The 15,761-nt window shown below is 41.3% G+C and overlaps 1 protein-coding gene and 1 pseudogene across 2 annotated transcripts; both read left to right on the plus strand.

Annotated features, from left to right (window-relative positions):
* The first annotated feature begins 2,276 nt into the window (after positions 1 to 2,276).
* Positions 2,277 to 2,706, plus strand: LOC100428532 (DNA-directed RNA polymerase II subunit RPB4 pseudogene; annotated as a pseudogene).
* Positions 2,707 to 12,220: 9,514 nt separating this feature from the next.
* Positions 12,221 to 15,424, plus strand: IL36A (interleukin 36 alpha). 2 transcript variants are annotated; one of them, XM_015113172.3, is made up of 5 exons: positions 12,221 to 12,649; positions 12,742 to 12,855; positions 13,366 to 13,505; positions 14,610 to 14,823; positions 15,170 to 15,424. In XM_015113172.3, the coding sequence occupies exons 1-4, from the start codon at positions 12,640 to 12,642 to the stop codon at positions 14,820 to 14,822; spliced, it is 477 nt and encodes a 158-aa protein (XP_014968658.2). In that variant the 5' UTR covers positions 12,221 to 12,639; the 3' UTR covers position 14,823; positions 15,170 to 15,424. The 2 variants fall into 2 exon arrangements, with proteins under 2 accessions (XP_014968658.2, XP_077816330.1); XM_077960204.1 differs by having other exon boundaries at positions 12,232 to 12,468.
* Positions 15,425 to 15,761: the final 337 nt, after the last annotated feature.

Raw genomic sequence — 15,761 nt, forward strand, 5'->3', positions numbered from 1 at the left:
GGGTGGATCACAAGGTCAGGAGATCGAGACCATCCTGGCTAACACAGTGAAACCTCGTCTCTACTAAAAAATACAAAAAACTAGCCGGGCGTGGTGGCGGCGCCTGTAGTCCCAGCTACTCGGGAGGCTGAGGCAGGAGAATTCCGTAAACCCAGGAGGTGGAGCTTGCAGTGAGCTGAGATCCGGCCACTGCACTCCAGCCTGGGCGGCAGAGCGAGACTCCATCTCAAAAAAAAAAAAAAAAAAATATATATATATATATATGATGATGCTAAAATCAAGTACTGTGATCTCTCACCTGGTTTCCTTTGCTCTTGTGATTTTTTTTTTTTTTTTTTTTTTTTTTTTTTTTTTGTGCATGGATAGTTGATCAAATTGATATTTCTGTGTGGGATGATTAATGCAAAGTCCTACTTTACCTCCTTGCTCTGCCACTCTCCTCTAAAGTTTTCTTCCTCAATTGAATATAATGTTGGCGTTGCAGTTTTATAAAAATCAACATTAAAATGAGTGTTAAAGTTAATTAATTCTGGAATATCCAATAGAAGAATTAGTCGTTGGATATTCACTCATATACTCATACCATGCTAATAAATGGTGGCAGGTTGTAACATCTGCCAATTTATATTATTAATTGGAAGCTGATGACACATTAGCTTGCAACATGATTATGGTTGTAAGTATTACAGCATCTCCATCCTGCTACAGGATGTGTGATGATTTGGTATTCCCACCTCTTTTCTCTACCGTGAAAAACTTTGTTTGTTCAGCCACTGATACCTTGGACTTTCACTTGGCACAAATGTGAGCTCAAACAAAAGCTCAATATGAGTCCTGACATCATGTGGCTGGACTCAAGGGTAAGGTGTTCATTCTAGTGATACAGAAGAGGCTATGATGACAGAGTATAATCAAAATGAAAACACCAATTTATAGTAATCTCATAGAAAGCATGTGGAACCCAGAAAACATAGATTTCTCTGGGCTCCCTGCCTTACCCATCACATATGAGAAATAGTATATTATGCCATAGTTTATGAAATCATGGAGGATCCCTGTAAGGAGTAATATCCTTATTTTCAGGTGAATAGTCTGGTCCACACCTGATTTTTACGCATTTGCTATAGCAAATACTTTTGCATTTGGGAAGCATAAGCTCTAGGCTAATAGTCATTGAATAATTTTGTTTCTTTGGACCTTTAGCAATTGATGTTATAGAAGGTCTGATGCACTTGGAGAAGGGGGATTCCAGCAGGGGGTGAATTAATAGTCTTGTAACCATGCCACCAAAGATCTGTAGATAAAACAGCTGAGTAGGATGTTTCTCTGTCAAGTCGCTTTGGGGCTGATATATTCTCATGTCAGTACTGCTAAAGGGTAATGGCTGTTTCCTGAATCTGGACAGAAAGACATTGTCTCATAATTCACGCACAACTGGGGATGGGGACTGAAGACGCTGCCCACAGTGTGCTGAAAACAATGGTCATAATTAATAATACATGTCAATAAAATATTGTTTTGTTTCTTATACTGTTGCTGTGAGAAATCAGCAAAAATCACCTTGAGCAAGATGGCAGAGCAAAGTCTGAAACATGTCATCATTAGGGCTGTCCCTATCTAGCAGGGCGTCAGCAAATGACCTACCCAGGGTGGAGTCACCCAAGGTGGAGCACCTGTGGCCACCCAAATGTCATTACGTAGTGACACAAGTACAGAAATTTTTTAGCACACCTGTATTTCCCAAACTTGAAACTACATTAGAAACACCTGGATATTCACTGAAAAACTAGGGCGCTTGTGCTCACTCCATGCCTAGTAGATTAAAACCCCTACCTCTAGAAATTGCAACTTACCAAGTTTATGGTGGGACCTAAAGAATATTTTACTGAAGACCATAGGGAGTGCTAATTATTAAGTAAACATGGGAAATACTCTTCTGGACCATCCAGTGGAATTTTGTGTGTAAAAAGACACAAATTAATCATGGTTGGAATGATCTATGTGCTTCTATAGAAATAAAGAGATATGTAAAAATACATACCTCCTGCTGTTTTTTGACATTTACTTTTGTAAATTTCTCTCTTGAGTGATTTAAAAGCAAATTGAAGGAAAATGACTTGTATAAAAAGTTCACATCCTCAAATAAAATTTTATAATATCCCCAAATTGGAAAGAACCTAAATTTCCATCAAGCAGTGAATAGATAAACAAGTTGTGGTGTATTCAGTGCTACTCAGCAATAAAAAGAAATTAAGGATGTGGGTGGTGGCACAGTGATGGCAGCAGGCAGCAGCGATCCGCAGGCTGGCAATGTAGAGGAGGACACTTAACAGCTCATTTTTCCTGAAGAGTTTGAAACAGCGAAGACACTTCTAAATTCAGAAATTCATGTGCTTCTGGAACATCGAAAGCAATAGAACGAGAGTGCAGAGGATGAACAGGAACTCTCAGAAGTCTTTGTGTAAACAAAGAAACTACACAGGCTGTTTCAGTGGTTTCGAAAACAGAGAGACCATTGCCAGTATTTGCAGCTTGTTACTCCAGAAAAAGCTTCATAAATTTAAGTTGGTCTGTTTGGCCAACCTTTGCCCAGAGACTGCTGAGGAGTCCAAGGCTCCAATCCCAAGCTTGGAGAGGTGGTTTGAAGATGAGGAGCTGTAGCAGATTCTTGATGGTAGCCAGACAAAGGGCAGCTTTCAGTATTAATCTCTAAACATTACTGCTGCTTGGAGAAACTATGTCCCCACAGGGTCTGTGGCTGACTTGCACAGAAATTCTATTGCAGAAGGCAGTTGGGAATTCCTTTGGAGAAAACAGCCCAGCTTGGTGGTGGGTTAGGTTGCTGTTTCAAGTCACTCTTAGGTCCAGGTGACATGTAATCTTGGAGCAGCCTTGAGCAGTGGCTGCCAGTGGCTTCCTGAGTGTGCCTCTGGGAAGTATGAGGTGGCCGAGGTTGCGGGGTGGGGGGTCATATAAGCCATACTGTTGACTCCCTCATTCATGGTTTTTGGCCCCTATGCCATCTTGTACTCTTAATACTTCATGTTTTAACTTCAGTGTGTTTATACTTTTTGAAACTAGACCAGAACAACATAGTAGACTTTATAGAGAAAGACCAGTTTTATTAGATGCCAAAGGAAGAATTAAACCACTATTATTGTTCGAGTTTTTTTTTTTTTTTTTTTTGAGACAGGGTCTTAACTCTGTTGCCCAGGCTGGAGGAGTGCAATGGTGCAATCATGGCTCACTGCAACTTTCTGGGCTCAAGAAATCCTCCTGCCTCAGTCTCCCAAATAGCTGGGGACACAGATGTGCAACACAAATCTCGGCTATTTTTTCCTTTCTTTCTTTCTTTTTTTTTTTTTAATAGAGGGCGGGTCTCACTATGTTGCCCAGACTGGTCTTAAACTCCTGGCCTCAAGTGATCCTCCTGCTTTATCCTCCCAAACTACTGAGATTACAGGTGTGAGCCACTGCACCTGACCTAGTGGAGGATGTAAAGGTCCTGGGTCTCTGTGCATGCCTGAGCAGCTGCTGAGCAGGGACTTCAAGCAGCTCTGTGTCAGACCCCAGGTCCCGGTAATGTGTGCTCACTCCACCTCCTGATCTGAGGGTTGCAAAGATTCATGGGAGAAGTGTGGTTTCCTGCTTCCCTTGGCAGGGGGATGGGGATTCCCTTGTCCCTGTGTCGCTAACAGGTGGACCGTCACCCCCCCCTGCTTTCCTTTGTTCTCTGTGGGTTGAGTTGTTTCCCTGATCAGTTCCAATATGAGTACTTGGATATTTCAGTTGAAGATGCTGTATTTACTCACCCCTTTTTGTTATTTTCCATAAGTGCCACACACTGTAGCTGCTTCCAATTGGTCATCTTGGCTCCCCCCAGCAGTTCTTAATTCTAGAGAAAACATTAAGTTATTCAGGAGACAAAATGTAATCGTAATTTACTATGTGGCCTAATTGTCAGTAATGTTTATATTGCAATAGTGTATACGCTATACAAAATCATGATATAAACATTTTGGAAGAATGCATGGATGAAAGAGTGTGTGTGTGTGTGTGTGTGTGTAGTAGTGAGTTAGATGAGCTGTGTATGATAATTAAAACCATTTTCCGTGGAAGGATGTTAACACATAATGGCTCAAACCGAAAAATAAAAAAGTAGCAACACGCCCATAGTACTTTGAAAAATGGAGGCAAGTATCAAAAACAATTAAAAGAGTAAAAACTGGTTTTCTCTGAGTAGCAGGAAATAATGACTACTCTGTTTTTTAACAAGACTTTGAAGCCTGAGAAAACAGACTACGTTTATGTGAAACATTTGTTTCTGGAGATGAAAATAGCAGAGCCAAGAGGATTGATGAAAAAATTCATTGTTGTACTATATGGAAAACTCAGGCTGTGTTCATGGTCTTTGAGTGAACTATTTTCAAGTAAGTTGTCTACCCCTTGATATTTGAATTTAAGATAGTTTCCTTTTGTTGTTAATACTCTTTCTGTTTTAAGCAAATTGTGATTGTCAATTTTACCAATGGGTTGGAGGCCATAGCCTGGGAAAGCAACCGTCCTTTTCTGCACTGGAAGGATGCACCATCATTCTGCCTGTGGGACCCTGCTCTGATGTTGCCTTGGATTGGAATCCAAGTCTATGCAGAGGGACTACATGTTTTCATTCTTTAAATTTTAAGGTAGTATACTTACACTTAAAATGGTCATAAAGGATTTTATTTTAGTTTTTCTTTCTGTAAGATTTAGATAAAAGACTTTCTGGCTTTCTCATATAACTGACTTTATTTTTTCATCTTTATTACTGATGTCTGATTTATTTCTGTCTTTTAAATATTTATTATTTTATATATTTTTTTTAGATTTACATATGGCTTTTTAAAAAGGTTCTATAGAAATTTAATGAAGTAATGAGATTATGTAAACACTCAATAAAGAATAGCAATAAACTCAAATAAATATGGAGGTAAATATCAAAAACAGTTAAAAGACAATAAACAATAATACTTATTGTTGTATTGTCCTGATCATCTCCAGGAAATCCAGGAAATTACTTTAGAACCCATTTTCTTTCTATGGTGTAAGATAAATATTGAGTAGGTAAGAAGGAATATTTGTAACAAATATATCCAAGGCCTGAATAAAAGGGACCTATATAAACTCATCCCTCAGCTGAATAAACAGAACTAGGAACTTTGGAAGAACTGTATGCCCATCCTCTATTCTATCCTCTTCTCTTCCTTCCCACAGATGTAATTGTCATCCTAAATTTGATGGCAACTATTCTCGTAAATTTCATTATAGTGTTAGCATCTATGTATATGTCCCTAAAATAGATATTCTTTAGTTGTATATGCTTTAAACTTTATGTAAATGAAATAATACTGTATGCATTCTTTTACATCTTGCTTATTCACATTCTTGGGATTCATGGTGATATGTCATGTCAGTTTGGGTGCTTTGATGAGAAGATGTTAAGAGATTTAATGGGGGACATGCCTGAAGGGCAAAAAAGGGATCAGGAGTAGGCAGGGAGAGCATTCAGACTGTGAGGCAGGGCGACACCAATGACAGAAAAGAGAAAAGGAAAGGCCAGGTGCGGTGGCTCACACCTGCAATCCCAGCACTTTGGGAGGCTAAGGCAGGCAGATCACTTGAGGTCAGGAGTTCGAGACCAGCCTGGCCAACACAGTGAAACCCCACCTCTACTAAAAATACAAAAATTAGCCAGCCATGGTGGCACGTGCCTATAGTTCCAACTACTTGGAGTCTGAGGAAGGAGAATCACTTGAACCCAGGAAGCGGAGGCTGCAGTGAGCCGAGATCATGCTACTGCACTCCAGCCTGGGCAACAGAGCATCTCGAGACTCTGTCAGAGAGAGAGAGAGAGAGAGAGAGAGAGAGAGAGAGAGAAAGAGAGAGAGAAGGAAGGAGGAGTGGGTAGGAAGAGCATCAGACCACAGTGTACCTGTGAAGCTCTGAGAAAGTCTCAACCTGGCACATGGGGGAGCCCTAGAGCAAAAGCTTGTCTGTAAAGGCATTCCACATCAGTAGGAAAGGCTGCCATCACTGGCTGGGAGCAGTCCAAGAAAAGAATGTTCTTGGCAGGAGCACTGCCATGAACCCAAAATTTTGGCAGCTTAGGTTGTCTTCCAGCTGTTCTCCTTGTAACAGGTTCTCTTAAAGGGAAGTCTTAGAGTCACACCTCCATGCTCACAATCCACTCTTACGCTGCATGGACCCCATCCTCTATATATGTTTGGGAGCAGATCCTCCATGCTTCCCATGGGTGTCTACCTGAAGGGAAACTTAGCAGAGGAATGTTAGTGAATGGACTACAGCACCCATTTCTATAGTGGGGCCAACAGTTTGTTCTTATCATCTTTTGTCTCCACTGTCTATTCTAAATTTCCTTTACTCTCAACTAATAGCTTGGCAGGTCTTAGTGGCTTTCCTGGGGATGTGATCAAACCCCTCACTCTGGCAGTCATATACTTTTTGAGCCGGGGTTACTGCATGTCTATTCACAGTTAGTTAGTCAAGGGAATACCAAGAGGTGTCCAAATGGATCACCTGGGTTCCACAAATATTACACACATATACCTCCCTGTTTTCATATGTAAAAGCAGCTATACCTCCTCTTACATATACTGCATCCTGATGGATGGCAGCCCATCCTTCCACAGTATTACCACTTACATGGTGTTCCAGGTATACCTCCAGGAGGCCATTCAATGTTCCATCATGTTTGCTGCTTTTGAGTTGACCAGTGAGTCCAGGGAAGTAGTGGAGCAGGCTTATACTGACTTTGAGGGGTCAATTACTACATTTTCAGGATTTTTTGAGTTGGTTGGCAGCTTGAAATTGCCCATTATAGAAGTATTTACATCAAGGAAATTGACAAATACTACAAATCAGGGCTTTTATTTTTTTTCTGGAGAGGCAGTTATTAAAAATGTACTAGTATACCATTAAGTTCACTTAATGATCATGGACCTGTTTCGGCTCTTCCTTCACTATAGGGTTTGTGTTTTGGTTAGATGCTATGTTGTTTTGGAGTCCCTGGTTGGATGTTGTATTGTATGGGATTCCACAGGCCCCTGGATAGTGGTTACAGCTGAGGTTCTGAGTGTAGGAGAGCAAACCCACACCGAGACTATGTATTCATCCCTGTAAGGACAAACTGCTTTCCTTCCAAGAGGGGAGGGGCCTGATATAGTTTCTGTCTCAGAACGTTCTTGATTTGCCCTTAATCTGAAAAACTTAAGAAATTTTGCAGCATATGAAATTCCATTGGAAGAGTTTCCTTTCTGCATTTTGAGATATCACTCTATTGTCTTTTGGCTTTCATTGTTGTAATTGAGAAGTCAGTTGTCAGTCTTTCGCTCCCTCGAAGGTAGTGAGTTTTTGTTATCGGCTACTTTTACATTTAATTTTTGCCTTTGGTTTTATAAAATTTCAATCTAATGTGTTTGGAAGTGAATCTTTAAAAAACTTATGTTATTTCAGATTTATTGTGGTTTTTGAAACTGTGAAATGGTGTCTTTATTGGTTTGAGAATATTCCCAGCCATTCTCTCTTTAAATAATTAGTCTGCCTTATTTTATCTTTAATCCTAGGACTCCAATCAATATCTTACATCTTCTCACCTTATTCTCCACATTTTCCCACCTTCCTCTGTATTTTTCTGCTTTCCTGTGTCTGTGCTGCAATCTTGATTTCTTCTCATTTGTCTTCAAATTTGCTAATTCTCTTTTCTGTTGTGTGATGCTTACTGCTAAATATAGCTATTGGCTTATTTAATTTAATTTACTTATCATATAGTCATAGAGGTTCTGCTTGACTCCTTCAAATCTGTCACCTTCCATAGTTTTCTGTTCTAGAAAAATATTTTCATGTTTGTCATTTGTTTCTTAAACATGGTTAGGATGGTTGCTTTAAGCTGTGTGTAAAAAAATTACAAAATCTGAAGTTTGTGTAGATATGTTTCTGCTATCTTGTTTTGTTTACTTTGTTTCTTTTTTCTTGTTGTTCTTGTGACCTTGTTTACTCATATGCCTGGTAATCTTTAACTATGTGTGACTTGTGCCTTTGAAAATGTATGTAAGTGACTCTTCCCTCCTCTAGAGAGACTTTCTTTTTGCTTCTTGTGGAAAGAGTTTGACCTACATGAAATCAAATACAGTTTGAGTGTTTTTAGCTCAATGAAGCTATGAGTATTCAGTGTGAAAATCTTTGTGAGAGTCTGTTCCTGGCCACGACCCTCCAGAAATGGCTTCTTTTCTTTTTTCTTTCCCTCTTCTCCTTTGTTCAATGCCAAGACAGACCTCCCCATGGTTCTCAGAGGTTGGAGATAGGCAATCTAGATTTCATGAGCCTGTCACCTCCCCAGCCCCAACCCTATGCACTGACTTCCTTATTTTTGTGCTGGTGTGACTACAGTACTGAGCATAAGGTGTACTATATCAGCAGAGAGCATATTGTGGTTTTATTGTTCCTTTATTTTAGATCCTGATTCTGTAGGTCTCCGTAGGACGTGAGATTTTGAATTTTTGGCAAGCTTCAAAATAATGCCAGTGTATCATCCATAAAGTACACCTTGAGTATTAAAGATGTACACAACAAGGACAATTTTGTCTAATGATTAGGCAATACATGAGTAATAGTAGCCAAAATAAAAGGTAGAAATTGTGCTATAAGATTTGGGAAAGATTTGCAGGGTAGAGGTGACTATATTAAACCTTGAAGTGAGTAATGAAGGATAGATAGGAATGGACAAAGGAATGAAATCCCAAGACAGGTCTAGTTCTGGATAACTGAAGAGAGAGATAAGGCTGCAACTCTAAGCTTTACTCCTGTGGAGTTCTTTTCTTGCAGAGAGAGAAGTTTCCTTCATCGTATTTGGCTCAGTGTCTTTTCTCAGGAGCATTCACCCTTTTGGCTATAAAGGATGTTTCCTCCATGCTAGAGAGAAATAAGTACAGGTCCTGAACAATCTGGTATCTCCACAGCACTCACCACCTCCATTGATGGCACTGTGGCCTAAGTACCCAGGCCATATAGAGCTCCAAGTATCTATGGGATGAAATAAGAATTTTAAAGGACCTACATCTTAGTTGTTGTCACAAATGAGTTTGCATTCATATGTGCAGCATCCAAACCAATATGTTTTGGCTGTTTACATCTTCATACCTATGGAAGGACCTTGGGCTTCTTCCCCCAAAATATTCATGTGGGTTCAGTTCTGTGTAGAGAGAGTGGGGCTGATGTCATAGGCTCCGAACTTTCTTCTTTGAGTATGGAAATCATCTTATGCTAATGGAGACCTGAGGAAGCTCCTCTTTATAAACTCAGCTTGATTCCAAATTCTAATTTTGACTCAGGGATATCTGCTACACCTTTAAATTTGGGCTATACATGATTTCACACTCTTGAGGGGATGGCTGTGGGGCTACCCGGGACGAAATTTTAATGGCCTTTTATATCATACCATGTAGTAAGAATATCTGGGAAGGAGATAGGGTGTAAACAGGAGGAAATTCTCCTGCTGGCAGGTAAGTCATTGATGAAGTGGCATAAAAGCCAAGATCCGAGATGATCTATTGGTAGTCACAGCAAAAAACGCTGACTGAGCTAAACAGGTCAATCTGGAGCTTGGTGACAGACAAAGGGGACTCATTAGGTCAGTTGCTCCAGGAAGCTGTCACTTATGGGGAGTTTTCATGCTCTTCTTTAACCCACATGACAGCCCAGCAAGGTGTAATGCATTTCACATGAGTCATCTGAGGATGAGGGATGTGATAGAATTTCTCCAAGGACACAGTTCCAAAAGTTGTCAAATCTGATTTTGAATGCACATCTTTTGATTACAAGTATTTTGCTTTTGAACACCGAACTACTGGGTTAGTTTGGGTTCTCCCCAAGGCAGACCCTGGATGCAGGGAACTCATTTAGGGGGTTATTCCAGGAAATCCAATAGAGAAAATGCTAGTGACCTTGTTACTATTATGGGGCAACTCTGAGAAACCTCAGTGTTATCGTATCAAAGGATGGGGAGGCTGAACGTTTGTCTACCAGTTTCTTTCCCCACTTACTGAAGTTGCCCCTGAGATGGAAGCTCTAGAGGTATGAAGCTGACAGATGCTAGGATCTCCAACAGCAGTTGTGAACTCAGGTTGTTGAAGGTGTGGAGCAGAGCACCAACAGTATTACTTCAGCTTCCTTTTGTTGAAGACCTAATGTCAGGTACTGTGAGCTCAGAGCACTGGGGCATCTGGCAGCCAGGCTTCCTTCCCTGCTGTATGAGTCAGGAGCCTCCAGAGAGACAGAATCAGTAGGATGTGTGTTTAGGCACACACACACAGACACACAGACACACACACACACACAGAGTTGGTGCTTTGTATCTGCAGGTTCAACCAACCAGCACTGAGAGATGTTGAACCTGTGGATAAAGAGGGCTGACTTTTTGTATAAGTGGGTTCTGCATGGTCAACTGACAAACCTGTGTAGAGACAGGATTTCACCATGTTGGCCAGGCTGGTCTCGAACTCCTGGCCTCAGGTAATCTGCCTGCCTCGGCCTCCCAAAGTTCTGGGATTAAAGGTGTGAGCCACCACCATGCTTCAACTTTAATTTTTTAGTTATAATTGTGTAGACTGAACCAATTGAGATGTCTATGATATGGGCTATTGTTTCTGCTGTTAATGTTCAGTCCTCTTCAATTAGGACACAAAAAGACTAGTTTTTTCCTTGCAAAGCGATGTGGATGGTCTGCTGCTGCAGGTGCTAGTTTCAATACTGTCTCACTTCTTCTTAAAATGAGTTATCCATTGTAAACTGCTGATTTCTTTGGGGCATTGTCCCCATAAACTTTTCATAAGCCATCAATGATTTCACCATTTGTCCACCCAAATTTCACCATAAATTTGATTTTTGTTCTTGCTTCAGTTTTAGAAGAACTCATGTTGCTCTGAGAGGGGCTCTTTTCAAACTGATGTCTTACCTTTCTTAGTGCCTCAAACTAGATCCTGTTCAAACATCTTATAACAAGTTAGTACTAGTTTATTTTGGTGCAAAATAATTCAAAATCCACGCATAATTTTTTCATAATATACATTTTCCATGAACTTTTTCACGACCCCTTGTATGAAAGGGGATTTATTAGGAGAATAAGCTCATGCAATTTTGGAGGCTGAGGAATCCCATGACAGACCATCTGCAAGCTGGAGACCCTGGGATGCAGGTAACACGCTCAGTTCAAGTCCTAAAGCCTCAGAACTAGGAAGCCAATGTTGTAATTCTCACTTTGGGATAGAAAGTCTGAGAACCCAGGAAGATGCTAATATTAAGTCCTGGAGTCCAAAGTCTGGAGTTACAATGTCCAAGGGCAGGAGAGAATGTCCCAGCTCTAGGAGAGACAGAAAATCACCTTTTCTCTGTCTTTTGCACACCATCCAGGCCCCTGGCCAGTTGGATGGATCCCACTTACATTGAGGGTAGATGTTCCCCACTAGTACACTGACTTACACACCAATCTTCTTTGGAAACACCCTCATAGACACACCCCAAACTAACACATTACCAGTTCTTTAAGTATTCCTTAAACCAGTCAAATTGGCACTTAAAATTAACCATCATGCTACCTATACTAGGGATAGTGATCGGGAGTCCATTGAGGTGACTAGGGTGCTCAGGAGCTGGCTTTGCTACAGTAAGACCTCCTTGGTGGAGAAGCAGCATGCACAGTGGCTCTGAGAAGCTGGAGGAGGGTCACTGGAGTCAATGTGCTTCTGGTCTGAAATTGACCAAGAATATAGTGTCTGTGGACCAGGACTGGTTAGAAGCTACAGAGGTCTTAAGAGACCCATCCCTCCTCAGTCTACCGTGCACTTACTGGGGGCTCCCACTCTTAGGAATAATTCCATTGTTTCATTTTGTGGCATCAGAGACGAGTCATTGGCCCTGAATAAGTCCCATAATGTTTCTCAACTCAGTATCTGTGACTATATTTCCTGCTCTTCAAAGCTTAGCATGTCCTCATTTTTCAGGGTGCTTGGATAAGTCTTAACCATGCTGTTCACATAAAGAGTCACTAAATCCTCTGGCATCAGGAACTAGAAAATATCCTGAGTGTTGGGCAGTCCCAGCCCTAGTGAGGCAGAACTTCCTTCCTTGCCCATGTGGATAAAAGGCCTGGGCCCTGTTACAGCCTGTCAGAAAACCATAGTTCATAATGCAGCAGAAGCCATAGTTCATAATGGTAGGGATACAGGGTCCTTCGTAACATTATCAGTGTGGCCTATGTTGGAAAGTCTGGTGACCTCTGATTTTGTCTTGCTTCTGGGTCTTTGACTTTGGCACTCTTTGCCATATTAGAGTTCCTGGGCCTAGGGCTGAGCAGGATTCATAGGTGCAGCTGCTTTTGCTGGAGGTAGACTGCATCCAAGAAAGGAAGTGTGCTGGGTGAGTTCTGGGAGTAGAGATTCTGACTGGGGTCACCGCTGGGCTGGCCACCGGTCTTCCTTCTGACCCAGGGTTAAACTGTGGCTTGGGACTGACTCAGGTCCTCTCTTGGGGTCGGTCTGCACATAAAAGGACTCCTATCCTTGGCAGTTCTGAAGCAACACCACCACAATGCTAAAAGGTAAAGATCCTCATGCAAGGGCGAAAAATTGACAAGGGGGTGATACTCTGTGCTCTCATTCTTACTAATTTACATTTTGACTTTCTCAACAGTGTCGAAAAGTGAAATGCCTCAGCCGGTGAGCATTCAGGATATCAATCATCGGGTGTGGGTTCTTCAGGACCAGATCCTCATAGCAGTCCCGAGGAAGGACCGTGTGTCTCCAGGCGAGTAGCCACAGTCTGCCAAAGGCAGCTCCTTTGGCCAGTGCTGTTTTGTGTTTGGTGCTCAGACTTTATTCCACAGTGGGCTTGTTAACTGGGCATATCTACAGAGAGGAGCATCTCACAGACAATAATGAACAGAGGGTGAGAATAAGGTTGTTCTGGGACTATGGTCATGAAGTCAGAGGAGAGAGAGAAGGCTTAAGGGAGACTGAAGGGTCAGCCTATGATAAACAGTGGAAGACATATTCTGAGATACTTCAAGGAGTAAGAGTAGGACAAAAGAGAGTAATCTATGGGAAGACCAGTTTTTGAATCCATGAAAGACTGACTTTTCTAATGGAAAGTGTTCCCCAGACATAGGATGGGTGTCTGGGTTAGGTGGTGGGTGGCGAGGTGACCACTCTGTGAGTGCACTGTGGGTGTCAGTTAGCAGATTCCCTTAAAACTGTAGCTCAGAGGTACCACCCTGGAAATGGCACCTGAACACCACTTTTCACGTCGCGTTCCCAGTCACTATTTCCTTAATCTCATGCCGACATGTGGAGACCCTTGAGAAAGACAGAGGGAACCCCATCTACCTGGGACTGAATGGGCTCAATCTCTGCTTGATGTGTGCTAAGGCCGGGGACCAGCCCACACTGCAGCTGAAGGTGAGTGTGGAAGACAGGTCCTGCCATTTATTTGATGGAAACTTAGATTTTAGGATCTTTTAAAAGACAATGTACTTATTATGCTCATGCATTTTTATTTTTGGTTTCCTTGGGGTTGTATATGTTATGAAAGACTAAGAAAAGTTGCAGGGATGTTTTGAAACAAACCTACTGAAATGACTTATAATTTTAATTTGCAAAAATACTATTAATTTGGCAAGGACGATGTCTAACTTCAATAGAACACACACACACAGAGTAAAATCAGCAAGGACATTTTAGCAGTTAATTATCACAAAGTAGATGAACTTATTAAAACATCTTTTTGGCAAAAAATACATTGCAACTTTAAGTGAGCAAACATAATTCTCTGTAACAAACACTTTAATAATTGCAATTTTCTATTATTAAAAAAAGATAGTTATAGCAGGCCTCTATGTACCACAGGAACTCTCTTGACCCTTTTCACTAAACAAGCATAGGCAGACACTCAATTTGATGACAAGATATAAAACAGTGTTTTTCAGCCAAGGGTGACTTTGCTCCATGGACATTTGTCAATGTCTGGAGATGTTTTGGTTGTGACAACCTGGGATGGGAGTGTGATACTTGCATTTATTGGGTAGATGACAGGGATGCTGCTAAACATCCTATATTATACAGGACAGACCCTGACAACAAAGAATCATCTTGCCTAAAATGTCAATAGTGCTGAGGGTGCAGAACCCTGACAGAAAATAACTATGTTTTAATTTGAAATTTACAGTAATTGTTACATAAATATTCTTTAAGTTTCTGTTTCTGAACAACAAATATAATGGCTCAATCAATGCTTTGTATTCTCAAAAACTTTCATGTCAACACATTTTTCAGAGCCTCACATTAAGAGCCACTGAAATCTGTAGCCTGAGTTTCAACCACAATCTTAACATATAGAAAATACTTTAAGATGTGTGATTTTTAATCCCATAATATGAAACAGAGGCCTCCAAGCTGCTTCAATGAGTAGGGAATGCTATCCTTGGGCATGGAATATCAGTGTGTAAAGAATGTGAAACATTCAAACGGTCTGTTTCTTGCTCATGTCTCCTTCACACCCTTCAGGAAAAGGATATAATGGATTTGTACAACCAACCTGAGCCTGTGAAGTCCTTTCTCTTCTACCACAGCCAGAGTGGCAGGAACTCCACCTTCGAGTCTGTGGCCTTCCCTGGCTGGTTCATTGCTGTCAGCTCTGAAGGAGGCTGTCCTCTCATCCTTACCCAAGAACTGGGGAAAGCCAACACTACTGACTTTGGGTTAACTATGCTGTTTTAAGGTCAGTTGGGTTTGGAGGTTGGTCTCCATGCAGAGAAAATCTTAGTATAATCTTAGCCTGGAATGGGCAGAGAGAATTTGTTATTGGACTTGCCACCTAAGAATATCTTGCTGCCTCCCAATATATTCATGCAGTGACCTAAGTGCTGGACTTGGTCCCTCTCCCTGGGGCCATGTGGAAAATAGTCCAGGGAAATTGAGGGCCTTACCATGAGTAGGTGGCTGAAATATGGCACCATTACAAAAATAATAAAGAAAGCTCTACTTAACATACTTGCTAATAATGCTCCAAGTAAAAATGAGGGTGGTGACTCTTGAATTTTAAGTCCAGGTCTCTGGATTTTCAGATACATTCCTCTGTGATGGAGTATCAAGACCTTTTGGATTTTGACAAGGAGAAGCAGATATAAATGTTCCATCAGAAAGAGGAGACCAAAAAGAAAGCTGCACCGCTCCTGGTCTTGGCTTACATCTCAGTGAAGTTACATATGCTGGTGCTGGCTTGGGTGAAGACCTGCTGTGGTTTATGAAGCTTTCATCTAAAGTGTTATCACTGGACTTCGAAAGCATTAAATTTGTGAAATAAAAATGTTGTCATCTCAGTGGCTCTTTTATGAATCAAATGGCTTTAATGGAATATTGTGGTTGTAATACCGACTCCTTGCATTTCTAAGGAGTTTTATAGTTTGTAAAGCAGGCTTCCATGAAGGTTCTTGTTTCTAAGAAGAACCAGTGAGACTGTTGGGGAAGGTGGTATCTTCCTAAACTCGGGTTTCTCCAGGCCTCACTACTGGGGTGGGTGGGACAAATAGTGCTTCACTAATAGAAATTTCACTCTGTATTTCAGTGCACAATGCAGGTGCACAGCGCAGGTGCACAGCTAGCTGAAAAACCCTCCCTGCCTCTTCCGGCAAGGATTTCTGAGAGTTTTTCCTGTGA

This window comes from Macaca mulatta, chromosome 13 (genome assembly GCF_049350105.2).
Source record: "Macaca mulatta isolate MMU2019108-1 chromosome 13, T2T-MMU8v2.0, whole genome shotgun sequence".
NCBI lineage: Eukaryota > Metazoa > Chordata > Mammalia > Primates > Cercopithecidae > Macaca > Macaca mulatta.

Bases quoted from the DNA above. Each gene is read 5' to 3' on its own strand.
- IL36A (XM_015113172.3), top strand. The intron at 12,856-13,365 runs GCGAGTAGCCAC...TCGCGTTCCCAG, and splicing joins GAAGGACCGTGTGTCTCCAG to TCACTATTTCCTTAATCTCA. The intron at 13,506-14,609 runs GTGAGTGTGGAA...CACACCCTTCAG, and splicing joins AGCCCACACTGCAGCTGAAG to GAAAAGGATATAATGGATTT.